Consider the following 20,089-nt stretch of genomic DNA (forward strand, 5'->3'; position numbering starts at 1 on the left):
TTTCTCTCCAGGATGGAGTCACAGCCAAACAGGAACAGAGAAGGCGAGGTTAAAGGTTAAAGGTCATGACCCTGAACCAGTTAATCTGGTCTCAGCAGGAAGGTTCTATATGATTGGTTTACAGCCCTGATAGGAACATTAGTATCATCTTCATCAAGGATGATAAACGGATCAGAATATAAAACATCTGCAGCTTCAGGAGGCTCCACCAACCCCCCCCCCCCATGGTGTCAGCAGAGCTGGGTCAAAGGTCAGCTCATAATAAACAGAAAACAGATGGAGCAAACATTTCAGCTCTTCCTCTCAGCCTTCCTCTTCCTCAGAGCGCTCTCTGTTCTGCCGGCGTCACGCTGACTTTCCTGCAGTCATCTGGTTTCCTCGTGGCTCAGCCCTTCAGGGCGGCGCCGCCGCAGAACCAAACGCACCCTTCATAGAGCGGGAGTGATTCGAGCCAGTCGCATGTCCTGGTACTGCAGCCTGCAGCCCCGATCTCTAAACCCAGCGATGAGTTCACGAGTCAAACATCCGTCATGGATACGCCGAATTTCACACCGGCACGCCGCCTCGGCCTCGGGAGCCTACGGCCACATTCCTGGGAGGCCGCGGCGTCACGATGCACTAATCAGAGCTGATGAACAAGGTTTCCTGTCCACCCCTGGACATCAGGCCCATCCTGGTTTAAACTGGACAGAGTTCTGGTTCCCAGAACCACTTTGGACCCACTGCAGCAGCATGTACCTGTTCTGTTGCTTTGCGCTCCTTCTGTTTATCTTAAAGAAATTCAAAGTTTGATGAGGAAACAAAACTAGAAAATGAAAACAGAGTTTATCTTATCTGAGAGTTGTTGGCCTGTGGGCGAGCTGTAAAGTCTATCTGTGAGCAGATAAGAGCCTTCGTGACTGCAACAAAAGGAGAAGTGAGGACAAAGCAGGCAGGAAGGTGGAAGAACGGAGATAAAACTGCAGAAAACGAACAAAGAAAGGACAAAACATGCAGCTGAGAGAGGAACAAATCCTCTTTCTGCTGCATTAACTTTCACTTTCTCCTAAAACTCCAGCAGGAACATCTGCACCAACATTCCCAGCATTCCAAAGAGGTTCCCCAGACAGGAAGTGACACACAGTCTCCTCCGTTTCTCTGTGGGGGACCAGACCGGTTCTGGCTCTAATTATCTTCCTTCGAGCTTGAGATGCTCCAGTTGAACCTCCCTCAGCGCTCCGATCATAGACTGAAAGTATCACTGACCATGTGGTCCGGACCTTTCTCTCCATGGACCCGCCAGTCATTCCTTATCTGCTCGTTTCAGACCAGACTCAGGTCCAGTAAAATCCAGCTTCAGGTTATCCTGATCTATCTCTATAGTTCTGCTGCTATAGGCTTAGACTGCTGGAGGACATAGGGACCCCTTTTTCATCATTCTGCTTCATTCTATCTCTATTCTCCCACTCTGCAGAATCTGTTAGTTCAATCTCTAACGTTCTGCTCTCTCTGCTTTTTCTCATAGTAGCTTCATCTGGTCTGTTCCTGTTTGGCTGTGACTCCATCCTGGAGAGAAATATCAGCTGTGCTGCTGCCATCAACACCTTTGTTTCTAGATGTTGGAGCTTGGCCTGTTTTCCAGTGTAGTCCTGTTTCTCTGACTGTGACTAACTGGATGTGCTCTCTTCATCCTCTGACATGTCCGGATGTTTCCAATGTTAGTTCACATGATCAACTGAATGCTCAGTTTTGGCGTCATTGATATGCTAAGTAACATGGAGTTTTGTTTTTCCAGAACCACATCTAAAAAAGCAGAAGCAGCGTTTTACAACAATTTTACATTTAAAATAGGAAAACACAATTGCATTGTCTTATTTGAAGTTTATCTAAATATCTTATTTTAAGAGTAAAAATACTAATTCCATTGGCAAACTATCTCATTTACCTACTCAAATTAACGCTAAAACATTTTTACTTATTTATAGATTGTTTTCCAGTGTAGTCCTGTTTCTCTGACTGTGACTAACTGGATGTGCTCTCTTCATCCTCTGACATGGGAGCTGGCTCGGAGCTCGTCTGCCTGGCTGTGTGTTTCCTGGACGGGGCCGCCTGTGGAGCTGGTTGCCTTTTGTATCTAGGCTTCTTTTTCTATGTCTGCCTCTGTCTTTTTGAACCCCAGTCGACCATTGTGTGTTTTCTCTTTTTTCTTTTACTATTTTTTAAGCTAATGGTTGAATCTTAACATCAAGGTTTAATCAGATCTGATATTTCTTCACTACAGGAACCGAATGGACCAAACGGTCTGATTCTGGTCTCCATATTTGGTCTTTATTGGTTTATGCAGAAGGTTGTGGACATCCAGCCTCCCTCTGTAGAACCGAGGATTGAGGAGACATTTGGACCTTTGCTTTATCTGTGGAGGAGCAGAGAAGATCCATCCTCTGATTTCTGAGCCGAGAGCAAAGAGAAACTCTGAGCAGCAGCTTTGCCTCCCACACTGAGCCCACTCTGAGTGGAAGTGGATCAGGCTGCATATCCGTGGCGACCGGCGGTTTAGTGTTGCTCAGGCTATCATATGGAGCTCCTTCACTCACACTGAGGGAACAGGAAACGTTCTCTTCTCAGCATCAGCTTTCAGGCGTTGGAGGTTTGAATGAGTGCAGCGCGGAGCTGCAGACGCCATCAGGTCCAATCGCTGCTGCTGGGATGAGCTGAGAGGTTTCTATTGGTAACCATAGCGATGATGAACAGCAGTCAGGTACTCATCCTCTAAAGGTTTATTATCACTGTGTTGCTGCCTTCTGTAAAAACGAATAAGTCTAAACCCAGAGAGAAGAAGAGTGAAGGTTTGTCTTTGTTTACAGCAAACCACCTGGAAGCATCCCGTCTGACAGGTCACTACAAAGGTCCGATTTTACAAAACTTCTAAAGGACTGAGTCCGAACACCTCCTGTTGGAGCAGCTGGATGGATGCAGATGTTTGTCACATGTGGGGAAAGCTGTGAAGCTCCTGCAGAAACATCTGATCTGAGATCGTTTAGCTGGTTAACGAGATAAACACAGAAGACTTGCTGTAAACTAAACTTTGACTCGACTTCATCATATCACTTTTATACCTTTATAACATTTGCATGTAGTTTCCTTATATAGTTTTATATTGTTTTGTTTACACTGATTTTATTGTATATTTCATTGATTGACACATTTGTGTAACAATGTAAATCACGCCTGCAGAGGGAGAAATCAACGCAAGCTCAGTCAGCTACAGTTTGACCATCAGTGGGTTTATGGAGGAGCAGATCTCTGCTGGTGGGAATCTATTAGAGGAATCAGGAGTGATGGATAAACTCCAGGCTGTTGAACACTTCAGGAAGGAGGATGAGCTTCAGCCCAAATATGAGCCAAGAAAAAATGTCAACATCTGGAACCTAAAAGGTTCTGCTGTTCCAGCAGCTGTCTGACACACCTGAGCTCCGATGATCCAAGCGGCAGATAGCCGCTCACACTGAGCCTGGTTCTGCTGGAGGTTTCTTCCTGTTCAAAGGGAGTTTTTCCTCTCCACTGTCGCTACAAGCATGCTTAGTGTGAGGGATTGCTGAAGAGTCAATGAGTCGATGCAGTCAGCTGGATTTTCTTAGATAGAACCTTTGAATCAATCTGACTGGATGATCTGGTGAACTGGAAAGTGGTTTCTAACATCTATGACGTCCTGAAGGCTCCAATCAGCAGCTGCTGCTCTAAGTTCTGCTGGCAGAGACAGGTCATTCCCACAGCCGCACACTTTGACCCAGTTTATAGGTTTTCTAACGTTGCTTGTTCCAGATAATAAGTTTAAACAGCAGAATGGGACATTTCCTGTTGAGGCGAGGCTCCGCCCCCCCGACCTGTAACCAGTAAACAGGCGGCCAGGCTTCTCCTGCATATTTAACACCACAGGGCGTGAATTATTTAGAGGAGCAGGAGGCTTCAGGAGGAGGTGGCCATGAGGGTAAAAACAGCAGCAGGAACATTATAGCAGTACTGCCCCACCACACACACACACACACAGAGGGGGGGAGCATGTGAGCAACAAGCAGCAGCAAGCGTCCCGTGATCTGCATTAGACTGATGAACAAATTATTGTTCCTGATGGAACAACTATTATGATGATGATGATGATGATGATGATGCAAAGATCACTGAAACTGTTTCATTATTAATAAACCTGACGGTCTTATAAGGAGGGATTAACTGGGGAAAATGGTCACCATTGAGCTCAAGATCTGAAATCATTTATTCACTAAAAAAGAAAAAGTTAGTTCATATTCCGAATTCTCTGGCCAGAAGTTCGATGGCAAATCCTCCCTCTTCAAGTTGGCGATCCAACGACCAACCCGTCCGTGGAGGATCAGGAATCAGAAAGGTGGAATAACTCTTTTTTTCACTTTTACCCGATGTATTCCAGCATCCAGCTGCCATGCACGTGGGCATTGTCAGTTTCACTATAGCTCTGGGGAATTTCAATGGTGAAGTCCTCTGGAAATCTTCAATAATTGTTGTTGATTGCAGATGTGTCTAGTAGTTCCCATTGATTTAGCTTGGAAAGCGGGGAGAATGGCGCTAGGCTTAACGCACCGTGACGTCACTGCTGGAAGATGGCAGGAGGGAGGGGCTACTATATTTGGGCAAAAATGGCCGCTCCCGCAAACGATCAAATAATGATCCGTTGGTTATTCCTCAAACTTCTCCTTTAAAAAAAACAATAACTGTATGAAAAGTAGGGATGAAAGTATTTACCAAAAAACTAAATTGCGATTAATTTCAACCAATATTGTGATTTTATTGCGATTCCTCTTCACACTAAGCATAAATACATAGATGTTTCACTGGAAGGTTTCCGTTTTTTTCTTGACGTTGTTGCAGGACTTTACTGTAAACTTTGTGTTAAAAAGTTCCTACTTCCTGTAAATGTCTCTTCCGTTCTGCGTTGTTGCAACATTTGTAGCATATTATCGCCACCTAAAGGCCGGAGGGAGAAATGTACTTACCAGAATTTATCTTAATGTTGTTAAATGTATTGTGACTAAAACCGAGCGCCTCTGCGATTGTGAAAATAGTGTTTTTTCAATTATATCGCAAATGCAATAAATAACCCAGCCCTGATTAAAAGCTGAGTTTCTATAAAACAACTCATTTAATGCCTTTACTGTAAATCAGGTTGTGAACTTTCTGATGATTTATGAAATAATTTTCTCCTGAGACTAATTTAAAGATGAGGATTAATTGAACTCCTGCATCTCCTCTCAACTGAGGCTCGTTAAGGAGGCTCATTAGCGCCACCTACCTCAAAACTGTTTATAACTTCTACAAAGAGATGAAGCTTGTCTAAGGAGGAAGAGCTGGATGAGTTTGTTTCAAAGAAAGGAAAAAAAACAGTCTTCCCTCAGGACCACTATTAAACAGCGCCACCACCGTGCCGGGGGCTGGTAGCTGGTTTCAGCTCTGAGCAACCAGGAAGGAGAAAAAGCTCCAAACTATATAAACCAATAGAGGCTAAATGATTAAAACCATATTTGGTTGCAGTTTAGTTTCGTTTTCTTTTATTCGCTGATTTATTTCCAATAAAAACAAACCGAGGAGCTTCAGTAGATCATTAACTTCACCATAACAGGGTTTCCTGCAGCCACAAATCAAACTTTTTAACTCGATTCTGCTTCAAAATCTCCTTCATTTTGCATCAAATTCCAGGCTAAGATATAAATCCTGAAGCAGCTGGAAAATAACCTCCTCCTCGTCTTATAACCTTCCCTCGCTCCAAACAGACCTCATGATCAGAGAGAAGGTTTGAAACGTTTTCCTCAGAGTGATGCGACTCAGGTGATCCAGTTCAACCAATCACAGCAGAGCAGTCCTACCTGCCAGAGCTTTGATGCGGGAGCGCTCGAACAGCCGCGCCGAGCTGTTCTCATTGTCCCAGTCGTCGGCGTCCCAGCGGTTGTTGACGCCGTCGCTGTACTGCTGCTGGATCTCCATGTGGTCGTAGTCCGCCGCCACCGACGTCATGATGACCTCGCCGTGACTCCGCCCCCGCCGATGCTGCCGCTTGTCGCTCCACCCACCCGTTGCCTGCTGCAGGGATCAGCGGGACCCTCGCTCTCCCTGAGAGCGGCTCTGACTGGCAGGCCGAGAAACTGGAGGAAACCTGCAAAGATCCAGAGCAGACGGTCAGTGAGGCGGGAACAGATGCCTGTCAGACAAAAGAAAGGGTTTAATTCTATTCAGTTTATTTCTATAGCGCCAATTCACATCATGTCATCTCAGGTCACTTTCCAGTTCAACCAGATCATCCAGTCAGATTGATTCAAAGTTTTCTATCTAAGGAAAACCAGCTGATTGCATCGACTCATTGACTCTTCAGCAATCCCTCACACTAAGCATGCTTGTAGCGACAGTGGAGAGGAAAAACTCCCTTTGAACAGGAAGAAACCTCCAGCAGAACCAGGCTTAGTGTGAGCGGCCATCTGCTGAGGCCCACTGGGGTTCAAGGAGACAGAAGCAGACATAGAAAAAGAAGCATAGATACAAAAGGCAACTGTCAACCAGCTCCACAGGCGGCCCCGTCCAGGAAACACACAGCCAGGCAGACGAGCTCCGAGCCAGCTCCCATGTCAGAGGATGAAGAGAGCACATCCAGTTAGTCACAGTCAGAGAAACAGGACTACACTGGAAAACAGGCCAAGCTCCAGCATCTAGAAACAAAGGTGTTGATGGCAGCAGCACAGCTGATATTTCTCTCCAGGATGGAGTCACAGCCAAACAGGAACAGACCAGATGAAGCTACTATGAGAAAAAGCAGAGAGAGCAGAACGTTAGAGATTGAACTAACAGATTCTGCAGAGTGGGAGAATAGAGATAGAATGAAGCAGAATGATGAAAAAGGGGTCCCTATGTCCTCCAGCAGTCTAAGCCTATAGCAGCAGAACTATAGAGATAGCTCAGGATAACCTGAGCCACTCTAACTAGAAGCTTTATCAAAAAGAGATGATGGACATTATAAACAGAAGCAGAAAACCAGAGAGGAGATCAGCAAAAACGCCTCCTATCAACGGTGGAGCACAGTGGTGGAGGGGTAATTATCTGGGCCCGGTAAGGTCATCTTTAATCATTCAACAGTATAAAGGTTTTTCTACAAGGCTGGATGAACAGAACAATCATTCCAAACACAGCAGAAGAAATGAAAAACAAACGTTTGGCCTAAAAGTCCAAACCTGAAGCTGTTCTGAAGCCTTCAGATGCTGAACAGGAACCTGAATTAACCAGAAACGCTCCACCATGATCTGAGAGGCTGATGGATTCAGAGGAGCAGAAACAGCTTCAATAAGCTGCTGGTTGAGGTTTTTAATTTAAACCAGCTATAAAAACTAAACCTGGATCAAAAGAAGAAAACTGAAAAGAATCAACAAGCAGAGGAGGAACCATTTGCCTGAGTTCAGCTGGAATTACACTTTTAATGCTTCATGTTAGATATGTTTACAATCAAAATCATTAAATTCCTGTTTTTAATCCTAAACTTTAATTCTACATCAAACTTTCTGAACTTTCCCTGAATCAGAGCTTCAGCTCAACATCTTTCCAAAGCTTAGGTCATGTGACTGCAGCCCTGCTCTGTGATTGGCTGCAGACTATCACAGCTTCTCAATGCTGTAACAACACTGCCCCCTCCTGGTGATTCCATGTCATTACAGCACCTCACAGCTCAAATAAACCAATGCTGACTTCTACCATGAAAAACACAAAGCAGGACAGAAGCAGCAACATCTGATGTTTTTTATTCAAACCTTCAATCATCCTGGTTTTTAACCTGATGGTGAAAAGGTGAGAATTTCCTGTAGTTGGATAAAAGCAGCATGCAGAGCTGCAGCTGCAGGGATCTGTGTGTCTGATGCTTCTGCTTCATTTAAAAACATTTAATAAATACATAAATGTAAAAGAGAGCAGAACCCGTCCTGCAGATCCACATTAGATCAATCTAATGTTCTCCTAATCGAACTGATGATCAGCGTTCAGCTCTGGTTCTGTTTCACAGAAACAGTTTCAGTTTGGATCAGAGGGATTAATCTGCTGCTGGGCTGCAGACGTTCTGATGGATCCTGGAAGGAAACCAGAGGATCAGCAGCTCGACTCCACGCCACGCCACCGGCACAGCCTGCAGTCAGCAAACAGGAGCATGGCGGCTGATCTCAGGTCAGACCTGAGGAGGAGGTCGACCATCAGGGCTGGTTTCCAGAACAAGACGACAGCCTGAGAGTCCAGTTTGTAAAGAACCAGAATAATAAGCTGCTTTATAACGAATGAGCATCATTTAGATTAGGGGTCTTCAACGTTTTCCAGGCCACGGACCCCAAACTGATGGCGATGGAGCGGGACCCCTTAATTATATATATTGTAGAAATAGTGTTCTATCAAACTGGTCCTATAGTCACTCTATTACAGGTGGAGTAATGTAACTAAAGTAATCCCTCCCTGGGATTATTAAAGTATTTCTGATTCCTGGTTGATGGGACAGGTGTTGTGAATGAAACGGTGCCAAGCTTGAAAGAGCTCCTGTGTGTCTCTGAATGTGAGCATTGATGACTGAAAGACATCTTCTGCCTCCATTAATCTGTTTACTACAGTGTGTTGAAGTCATGTTAATGTGGATTTAAAGACATTTCAATTAGTGGAAATAATTGAAATAAAGGTCTAAAAACATTTGTGACCCCCATGCAGTGCCTCTGTGGACCCCTGCTGTGTGACTAATGAAGGGCAGCAGAGCTCAGACTTCTTTTTTTACATTTAACTGAATAACCACATGAAATAATAATAGAAATAAACTAAAGGAATGTTTCGTAAAAGCAGATTTTAGATTAAATTTCACTTTAAGAAATAAAAAGAAAAATCATGTTTGATCAACTATATATTTTTTGTTTCCTCTAGAATAATTTCTGCATGTTTTACATCATATTGGGCCTGAAACAATTAATCAGACGAATCCTGATTAATCGATTATTGGACTAATCATAACCTAATCCAGTACAAGATAAATCGTTAACTGGAGTATAGATACTCTAAAACACACGTTTAGCTGACAGAGTGAACCACTTAGAGCAGGAATTAGATCAGAATAAAATTTTTTTTAAAAAAACTAAGAAGATTTATAAATATTTTGGATTTAAGATAAATAAAACATTTTCTCACATTGTCAATCTCTATCCAGAACTCTCAATTGGAAAAGTTTTATTTTCACTTTCATTCTGTAAAAAATCCTATTTATTTAACCTTTTACTCTCCGATTAATAAAGGATTAATTATCTGCGGCCCTACATCATATTTTAATGTTTTTTTTCTCCATTATCGACTCATTCATGTGTTCATCTTATTGTTTTTGGACTCAGAGGATCTGATCCCAGTTTGCTCCAATCAGATGTGATTAAAGAGAGATTAAAGTCAGATTGATTGTTAGTTTGATCAATCTGGGCTAATAAAGCAGAATCTGGCTTAAACTGAGCTTAACTGACGGTTGGTTTAATTCAGATCTAGGTGATTAACCCCTGATGCAAACATTCAGGGTTCTAATGGATCCAGATGATCCGTTTGAATCTGAAGCTTAAATCATCTTAGTGACGTCCCAATCCGCACCTGTAGCCCCGCCCCCTGATGGTTAAACCCTCCAATCAGAGGAGCAGGAAGTGACCCCTGAACCAAACTGGGAGAGCTGGTGGGCTGCCTCCCACTCCCCGCTCAGCAACCAGTCAGTACGGAGCTGCTGGTGTTGCTACGCTAAAAATACGCTGACTGTGTTTGTGTTGCCACCGACGAGCCAATGCCATGAGCACTCAGCCGGAAAACACACACAGACGCGCTCTGATGATGGCACCATGACAACAGAGCCGGTTGGTAAAGTGTGCCGCTGCAGGAAGGAGAACAGAGACGGATTTAAAGAAATGACGACATCATTGGCTGCCCTGAATGGGACTGAAACGAAGGACGGTGTGCAGAGGGACAGAGGAAGGTGGTTCTGATCCGTAAAAACAGGAACCAGACGAGATGAAGGAGACAGAGAAAAGGCTGCAGTCATCATCATCATCATCTCTGGGTTCAAGGTTCAACCAGAGGAGGAGCAGTTAGAGCAGAAAATAGATCTAACTAAACTAGAACCTGATGATGTTTCTCCTGCAGAATGTGTCCGTTTAATGCAGATTATAGCTGGAGCAGAAGGCGACCCGCCCCATTACTGAGATCCTAGAGGATGTTAACTTCTATCTGCCATCTCTCTATGATCAATCAGATCAGAAAAGGAGACGCCGTTTCAGATCAGGTTTTAAATCAGGTGATTCGGTCTTAAAGTCGATAATAAATCTATTTAAGCTCCAATTATTCAGTTACCTGTTAGATTCAGATCAATATTTATTCTAATTTACCCAGAGGTTTACAATAGGGCTGATAGCTGTCGGTCATTCTAAAAAATATATTTCTAGGCATTTATTTACATTTTATTAATATTCTGTATATCTAAAAATAATGTACATTCCCTCTCTTTAATCACTGGAATTATTTCTATTGGTGATAGAATTGATAATAAAAGAGAACATATTCTACCGGCAAGTTTCTACATTTTAAAGTCGTAGGGAGGCAGCTGTTCCAACCGTTGCCTTTCCTAATTCTCCCAGTGGTGCCCGACTTTACACGAGTGAATAAAGTGAATGTGATTGGTCGTTTATCAAGGGGGCGGGATTGTTGTAGCGAATTTTCGCAAGCAAGTTTGGTTGTGGCCGGTTTGTCGGAAGCATCTTGCTAACCAGTTAGCAACTTAGTGCTAGTAGGTTCCCAATGGGAAATTCCATTGGGACCAAGTAGCACTAAATTGCTAACCAGTTAGCATCTTAGTGCTAGCAGGTTCCCAATGGGAAATTCCATTGGGACCAAGTAGCACTAAATTGCTAACCAGTTAGCATCTTAGTGCTAGCAGGTACCCAATGGGAAATTCCATTGGGACCAAGTAGCACTGAATTGGTGACTTAGAAACGACGCTGTCAAGGAACGCTATGGACAGCGGAAACATGCAAGAGGAGGAGAGTTTAGTGTCGGAGGTCGTGGATGAGTCTCCTCCGTCATCCATTTTTTATTTAGAGGAGGAAAGCGGGGACGAAGATGTTGTGGAAGAGGACGCCAGGGCGGCAGAAGCTTGGTTTGGTGTAGAAGGCTTCCAGCCGTACATGTTTGAGCCCTTGCCTCGCAACGCTGCCAGTTCTGTTAGCTCTACGCCTGCTGAAGACACAGACGTCCATCCCCGTGAACACTGGGACGCAACTCAATGGGAAAGGAAAGGATTCTGATTCCAACCGTTGCGTATATTAGCTGCCTATCCTACATTTCCCATCATGCTTCAGAGCCTCACCATGACAACCAGAAAGCAGAGATCCGACCCTGTTCCTATTTCCTAGCCGGGTTTTATTCCAATCAGAGCTTTTTTCTGTCTGATCAAAGGCAGCTTTTATTTCCTCCCACGTCCTCCTCCCACCTCCCTCCAACACCTCCTGTTTAACCAGACCTCCTCCTCATCTTCCTCCCTCCTCATCTTCCTCCCTCCCTGGACGATCGATTGACACGCAGCTTTAGAGGCATCTGTCTGTTGGAGTTATTTCTGCACATTCGCACAAAAACGATGTTCTACATACAAGCAGCTTGTGGCTAAAAATGTTCATAAAGATAAAAAAACCTTAGAAGATTCACTTCCTGCAGAGAAACAAGAAGAAACCAAACATAAAACCCAGTCAGAGGATGGATCAACCAAATCCACATCAGAACCAGAATCCAACCAGTTCCTCCTTATAGCTTCAGATAGACGATAGATCTCCAGGATCAGCTGATGGCCATAGAGCCAGAGGGACAGAGACACGCCCTCCCCTGACTGACCGGTTATTGTTTCCATAAATCCTGAACCAGTTCAGTGTGTTTACACCTTCTCTGCAGCAGGAATCCTGATTAAAGCCGCTTTGTTCCAAGTTACCATCACAACTCTTCCAGCAACCGGAGAGTCGGTCAGCTGACCGCCTCTCACTGATCCCGTCTCGTTTTTCTGTCAGTGTCTGAATGAAAGCAGACATGTTCCTGTAAAAAGACAGGTCTCCATGGATACGGCTGTCCCAGCATTCACTGGGGCCGAACCGACTCATCAGGCCGCTGACAGCGACACAAAGACTCGACTGGAGGAGAACTTTAACTGAGGCTGGAGCCAAACTGGAAGGAGAGGCCGGAACGCCTCGGAACGCCTGATAAATCAGCTGATGCTGACTTTTAAAAAGACAAAATAACATTTGCACAGCTTTTCTTTCTGGTTTTAAGCCTTTCTAACATCCATATTTTTGGTCTGAGCTGAAAACAAACAAGTTTAAATCCTCTGATTCTAATCAAACCAGAACATTCCGCTGGGATAGAGGAACGTCCAGAACCACCCAGAGAACTCCAGCAGGTTCTGCTCTGATGGAAAACAGACCCGCTGTCATTTTCCAGCCTCTGACATTTTTAACATTTCAAGCATCAGTTGTTCGCCATGGCAACCGCAGCGCCTCGTTCAGACTCCCACGCAGGACGAGCTGCCTGCTGCTCGCTATGACACCCTGATCTCAGCATTCATGGAGCGTCACTCCCACGCGCCGCACGGACCCGGCACCGCTCACAGCGGAGCTCAGAACATCAGGGCTGCAGGAGAAACGACCTGCAGGACCGATGAGTCGCTCAGCAAAGTGTTTCCTTGGCAACAAGGGGCCATTTTAAAGCAGGAGGTGGTCATGCTGGACAGCAGCTCCATCCCAACACAGAAACTGGATTTAAAGACAGATCCAGCTCCAACTGGACCTGCTGCTGATTTAATGCAGCCGCACATGACAGACATCAGAGAGTTTAACTGTTAGAAACAAACCCAGACTGAGGAGGAAGAGATAAAGGCAGATAAAGGAAAGTTTATCAGGACTTTAGAGAATCCAGACGGATCACAACTAGAACTAAAAACCCAAAAAAAAACATCCAGAAAACAGAAATTGTAGAATGAAAAGAAAAAGATCAGTCTGTAAGATTATCTAAAGCTTTAAACCGAGCAAAGAAATGTTTTCCATTTGTTCCATAAGGAATCAAATAATGAGAAAACTCATCAGGTTCGATGTCCTCCACTGCTGGTTAAAGGAGAAGTCTGGTCAGCGAGGAATAATCAATCTTTATTTATACCTAAAACTAATAAAATGGTCGGTCTTCGTTCCTACCCTCACCTACGGTCATGAAATCTGGATCATGACCGAAAGAACGAGATCCCGGATCCAAGCGGCTGAAATGAGCTTCCTCCGCAGGGTGGCTGGGCTCTCCCTTAGAGATAGGGGGAGGAGCTCGGTCATTCGGGAGAGGCTCAGAGTAGAGCCGCTGCTCCTCCACATCGAGAGGAGTCAGTTGAGGTGGCTCGGACATCTTCTTCGGATGCCCCCTGGACGCCTCCCTCGGGAGGTGTTCCAGGCACGTCCCATCGGGAGGAGGCCCAGGGGACGACCCAGGACACGCTGGAGAGACTATGTCTCTCGGCTGGCCTGGGAGCGCCTAGGGCTTCCCCCAGCAGAGCTGGAGGAGGTGTCTGCGGAGAGGGAAGTCTGGGAGTCTCTGCTTAGTCTGCTGCCCCCGCGACCCGGTTCTGGATAAAGCGGGAGACGACGAGTACGAGTACTAATGAAATGAGGATCGGCGCCTCCAAAGCCGAGGCCATGTTTCTCCACCAGAGAGAGGTGGACTCTCCTCTTTAGGTCGGTGGAGAATCCTTGTCTCAACTGGAGGAGTTCAAGTATCTCAGGGTCTTGTTCAACAATGAGGGACGGATGGAGCGGCGTCGGCAGTGATGCGGTCACTGTTTCAGACTATCGTGGTGAAGAGGGAAGCTGAGTCTAGGGGCAAAGCTCTTGATTTAGCAATTGATGTCATGAGATCTGGGTAATGACCAAACGGACATGACCGTAAATACAAACGTCCAAAATGAGTTTCCTTCGCAGGGAGGCTGGGCGCACCCTTCCAGATCGGGTGAGGGGCTCAGTTACCCGGGAGGAGCTGGAGTAGAGTCGCTGCTCCTCCACATCAAAAGGAGCCAGCTGAGGAGGTTAGCGCTTCTGTTGCTGATGCCTCCTGGTCGCCTACATCAGGAGGTGTTCCAGACACCATTGGGAGGAGGCCTGGTGGAAGGACCAGGACATGGTGGAGGGACTATGTCTCTGAGCTGGGTTGGTGATGCCTCGGGGAGCAGATGGATTAGGTGTGAGTGGATCAGTAAGTCTGAGCTTCTCTGCTTAGACTGCTGCCTCTGTGACCCGGCCCCGGATAAGTGTAGGAAAATGGATGGATGGACTAATGCGTTAGTAGTGATTTAATGAATTTAGCGTTAATCAGTAAAAAAATAAAAATAATTTTCGTCGTGATCACTGAGTCTGGGAGCGGCCATTTTTCCCCAAATATAGTAGCTCCTCCCTCCTGCCATCTTCCAGCAGTGACGTCACGCTGCGGTAAGCCTAGCGCCATTCTCCCCGCTTTACAAGCTAAATCAATGGGAACTACTAGACACATCTGCAATCAACAACAATTATTGAAGATTTCCAGAGGACTTCACCATTGAAATTCACCAGAGCTATAGTGAAACTGACAATGCCCACGTGCATGGCAGCTGGATGCTGGAATACATCGGGTAAAAGTGAAAAAAAGAGTTATTCCACCTTTCTGATTCCTGATCCTCCACGGACGGGTTGGTCGTTGGATCGCCAACTTGAAGAGGGAGGATTTGCCATCGAACTTCTGGTCAGAGAAAAAACCCGTAATATGTAGCCAACATTTGGAAGAAGAATGTTTTCAAGATGACTTGGATAATAGCGCGTTGTGACAAACACCAGATACAGCACTGGGACTTGATCAACAGCCGATACCGCACCGTGACAATGTCACTAACCAGTAGGTGGCAGTAGTGTTCTTTGACAAACATGGATGCCTCCAGTAAAGCACATTCACATGAAAATTACTCTGAATTAAAAACACTGATCATTTATTGAACAGGATGGAATCATTTCAGATTTAAAGAACTTTCAGAAGTTTGAATTCTGAATATGACTGAACTTTTCCTTTAAACTAAGCATGACACAGCCTCCACCGTGCTTCTCCCTCAGACATCCTGAGGATGAGGAGTTCTCATAAATCTTCTGGTTAGCAGCAGCAGCTGGATCCAAACTTCAGATGATGTCATCAGCAGACCCATCAGAACCGCCCTGAGCTGCGGCTGCATGACTGCAGGCGGAAGCTAAACTAATCAGAACCAGTTCAACCTTCAGCTCTGACAGAGGTCACCTCAGCCTTCAGCGCGGCGCGCTTTAAGGAGGTTACACGCTGATATAGCGCTGGTTCTGGAGAAGTGGGTCGGAGAGGGAGAGATCATCCATCACTGCCTCGCTGCAGCTTTAACTAGGCCACACTGAGCCATGTAGGACAGCAGCAGGAGCAGAAATCTGACCCAAGACCAGCAGAACCAGAGGCTTAGAGGCTGAGGAGGAGCTCCTGACTCTCTGTTTCCTCTTTAGCAAACTCTTTTCTGTTCTTTATGTTGAGGATTACGACTGGATATTATTGTCCCTCTAAAAACCTCCCATCATGTCGTCACCGTTGGACCTGGAGGTGTCAGAACCGACGTGAGCTCAGAAGCGCTGAGGAGGCGGCAGCTTGTTTTCCAGCTCATGTGTTTGATTCATTTCCTCCCATTCTGGGAGTTTTTATTCCCCCTGCAGTAAAAACCTCCATAAAACTCTTTAAAGATTCACTTTCCTTCAGTTTGACGGATCAGACTCCAGCTCAGTGACTTGCTGCCGACGGCAGACTTTTTTAAGATGAGAAGAAATGAACCCAAACAGTGGTCACCATGGAAACCAGCCCTCCTCACAGGCCGACAGCATCATCAGGGAGCAGCAGCATTAAACCGCAGGGATGCTAACCAGCTGACGTCAAACTGGATCTCTGCGTACGCCGACGACGTGACGGCGTTTATTCCTTTCCTGTATCGGAGCAAACATCCGGCCCACAGCTGGTGGGGCTAGGGGGGGATGTTCCTAGTCAGGGTGTAAAACCAAAACATTCGGCTCAGAGTTTATAACCACAGCTCCATTCTGGTTTTTTGAAGGGTTTGATTTAAACACTTTTATCTAATTTTAGACGCAGAAAAACCTGAAGTTTATGGAAAGGAGATGGATCTGGAGCGAAAGACGAGCAGCGGGTGGTTTTCCTCTCCGAGTTTAAATGTCAGATGGATTTTAAACGGATTTAAAAAGCTCTTTGATCAGAAAGAGAAAAACTGAACGGATTAATGAATCACAGACTTCCTCCTGTGTAATTAGGACATTATTCTCCATAATCAGCAGAACCGAACATTTCTCTGCAAGTTCAAACCTTCAGACCTTCACAGAGGTCGCCTTCCAGCCTCTGCATCTCTGCTCCCTTAAATTAGGTTATCTGTTAATGCACTTTGTGGCTGCTATGGTTACCGCGATCAGTCGATAGATAACTGGGCCAGAAACGATCCTCTCTGATGTCAGTCTGTAAAGATCACAGAAGCTTCTGATTCTTCTAGTTTAGATGTGAAACTCCAGCCGATACTCAGAAGCTGCTGCTGTTCCCTCGCCGTCCATCAACCACTGATCAGCAGCAGCTCCTGTAGCATCAAGCGTTTACATTCAGCCGCATCCCTGCAGCATCAGTGATGCACACCAGTTTCCAGCTCCGTCCTTCCATCAGAGGACAAACAGGATCCGTAAAAACTCAAGGCAGGGCTCAGACACTTGAAGCTCTGCCCACTGGCTGCAGATCAATCAACAGACACTGTGGTAAAACTCAGTTTTATAGAAAAAAGGAGCATTAATCCATCTTTAGACTGTTTTCTTATTTTAAGAGTTAAATACTCATCCCATTGGTAAACTATCTCATTTACCTAAACAGATTAAGGGTAAAAACACTTAATTTAAGACATTTTTACTTATTTCTAAATCGTTTTTCCAGTGTACGGCTCCGTTTTTCAGCTGCCTGGTTCTCCTTCATCCCAGTAAAGATCAGAACCTGAACCTGAACAAAGATCTGCAGCTAATATCAGCGATCGGGCGTCAGAGTCGCTGAAATGACCGTCTGTGGGAATAACCATCATTCCCAGTCTGATCCCACCCTGCTGGGTGTCCAGCATGGATCCACAGTCCTGCAGCAGATCCCATCCGATGGAAAAGAGGTCAACCTTCTCTCTCTCTCTCTCTGACGGCTCCATTCATAGCTGTGCTCGCTCGGCCTTCCTCTCATCCCAGTGATCTCATCCTCTCTGACTGCTGACACATTCCTCTGCTTTCAGGCTTTTATGCTTTGCCTCTTTGTTTTTAGGGGGGGGTTGGATGTTTCCTCACATGATGGAGCCCAGAGGCCCCTGGAAGTGACTGAGCCTCTCATTCTGTGCAGTTTAACACTTTATTTCAGCCTCAATCTCTGAGAATCAACATTAAGATCAGTAAAAACCTGCAGAGGAAAATAATGAAGAAACAAACTATGTTCTGAATACGTTCAGGTTCCTAAAGAGTTTATCTAAACGGCACCAAATATCAGCAGGAGTCACTATTTATGTCCAGTTTTCCCAGTTTAGTCCAAAGATTCATATTCAAATGTCAAATCATTCTGACTTAAACATGTATATAAATGTACTCTTTATCAGACCATATTGTCCAAAAATGTAGAACATTTCTATTTAAGAAAAAAATCGGTCAGCCTGAACACCTACATTCAGCCAATCATATATCAACGCCCATCTGTCAATCACATTTTTCGGTCATAGCATTGTGGAGTAAAAACAATGAGCACTGAGAGTTGATATGAAAGGAAGAAAACGTTTTATTTTACTCTGCAGAGGAGAACGGCACAGACCAGCTGAATACAACTGAGTGCGATTCTGAAGCATTCAGAAACACGCCTCTACATTTAAAAAGAATCCACAGCATACACACACACGGACATTAAATCTTCCCAAGAGAAACACTTTAGTTCATCAAAGGAAATAAATTAGCTCAGATAAACATTTAAAACAACTGTATTCCGTTCACACCAGAAACAGGAGAATGATAAGAGCTTACATTTTAACTAGGGATGCAGGATATTGGGATTTTGCCCGATATCCGATATTTTAAAACTCATGTAGCCGATAACCGATATCGATACCGATGTTAAAGCTGGACAAAAATAAGTAGTCATTGAAAATAGCAGTTTTGTTATCCATTTCTGACACTTTGAAAAATAATAAACTCAAATATATTTTCATATGCTGATATCAAATAGATTTTTAAAAACGCGGTATCGATCTATTTTACTTTCAAAATCTGGTGAAATTTCATCGTTCTGTTACAAACTCTCGTGATATTTTGCAAATTCTTGTGAGATTTTGTTAGTAAAATAGATCGATACCGCGTCAATATATCAACATATAAAAATATGGCAACATTTGGTGAATTTTCGGGGGATTTCGTAGCATAACGATGACATATAGCAATATTTCCTTAGTAAAAGAGATTGATATGGTGTTTTTAAAGGGCAATATATCAGCATATGAAGATATTGGGATATTTTAATGGATCAATATTTTTTCCCTCGTCTTTAGAAGTTTTTAAGTCTGTAAAAAATAAGTTTTTGAGGAAGAAGAAGAAGTAGTATTTTTTTTTAGACTTTAGAAACTCAGAAGCTGATCAAATATTGGGTTAAATATCGGTGGGCTTTATGAACTCCTTGTTTCTCATGACCTTCCCTTCACCCTTGTCTAGAGTAGGGAGGGGAGGCACCTGCTTTCTGCATAGGGAATGGTACAGAATTTCTCTATCATTACTTCTATTCAAACTAACATTTATCACACAAAATAAGCCGAGGAAAAACCTTGATTGCACAGCATCTTAAATCAAATGTCGCAGCTAAAATACGCAACGGTTGAAATCAGAATCTTCGCAGAGCAGTGGTGACCGTTACAGGTGTGTAGTTGGGGAGCGAATTGTTGACCGTTTCTAAATTCACAAGAACGTGGGTACGGACTCGTGTTCTTGCCGAGTCTGTTCTAAGAAGAACCCAGGAAAGTCTGGAGTCGGGGAGAACGGGAGCAATCTGGGTCGACTGGAACAGAAGCGTACTGATGACATCACCACATTCAAAGCTAGTCTGGAGCTGCATTTCACCTCCTGTTATTAATAGACTCTAGATAATAATAGATTCTGACTTTTTTCATTTAGTGCAGGAATAATAATGAACACAGTCAGATAAACACAAATAAAATTAACATTTTGCCAAATAAAACAATCAGACCTCCATTAGAACCAGCGCTGCTTCACACACGGCTATGCAGAGAGACCCACTGCATCAACTCTGGGTCCCTGATCAAGACCCTTCACCCCCCACTGCTCCCCTAGGGGAGGGGTTAGATCAGGGGTGGGCAATTCCAGTTCCTGAGGGCCGGTATCCTGAAAGTTTTACATCCTTCCTTTGTCAAACACACCTGAAGCAAATGGCTGAGTTACCTCCTCAGTATGCAGTCAGTTTCTCACAAGTCCTCTCAATCAACTAATTACTTGATTCAGGTGTGTTGAACCAAAGGCACATCTAAAAGTTGAAGGATACCGGCCCCCAGGAACTGGAATTGCCCACCCTTGGGTTAGATACACAGGGAATTTCGTTGCTCTGCATTTGTAACAGTGGAATGATAATAAAACACTGGGGAAATAAATCATTGCAGAAAGAATATTTGAGTTAAGATTGATGATTAAAAAGGAACCAAGGGGCCGATCAAGGAAAGTGGCGACATTTTTAATTCCTACTTCTGTACGTTTTCATACATCAATGCAACAAAGAAGAAACTTTAGTTCCTCCAGATCTGAGCAGAGGAACCAGCCTCAGAGGCTTTACCAATGACTCCAGCAGACCCTAACCCCCCCAACCTCCAAACTCTATTACTCAGCTTTATTCCAGGAGTTAGAACCGGATCAGCCTGAAGCCTCAGACGGACCCGACCTGAGCCGACCCAGAAGAA

General features: G+C 44.6%; 1 protein-coding gene across 1 annotated transcript in view; it reads right to left on the bottom strand.

The window, feature by feature from the left end:
- LOC119798721 (spectrin beta chain, non-erythrocytic 1) overlaps window positions 1-20,089 on the bottom strand; it is a 141,264-nt gene that overhangs the window by 105,481 nt on the left and 15,694 nt on the right. Inside the window, exon 2 of the mRNA XM_038308294.1 lies at window positions 5,874-6,160. Within this exon, the coding sequence (XP_038164222.1) occupies window positions 5,874-6,021 (148 nt within the window). The 5' untranslated portion in view covers window positions 6,022-6,160. The remainder of the gene's footprint in view (window positions 1-5,873; window positions 6,161-20,089) is intronic.

The sequence above is a fragment of the Cyprinodon tularosa genome, unplaced genomic scaffold (assembly GCF_016077235.1).
Source record: "Cyprinodon tularosa strain WSP-4 unplaced genomic scaffold, ASM1607723v1 ctg634, whole genome shotgun sequence".
NCBI classification, from domain to species: domain Eukaryota; kingdom Metazoa; phylum Chordata; class Actinopteri; order Cyprinodontiformes; family Cyprinodontidae; genus Cyprinodon; species Cyprinodon tularosa.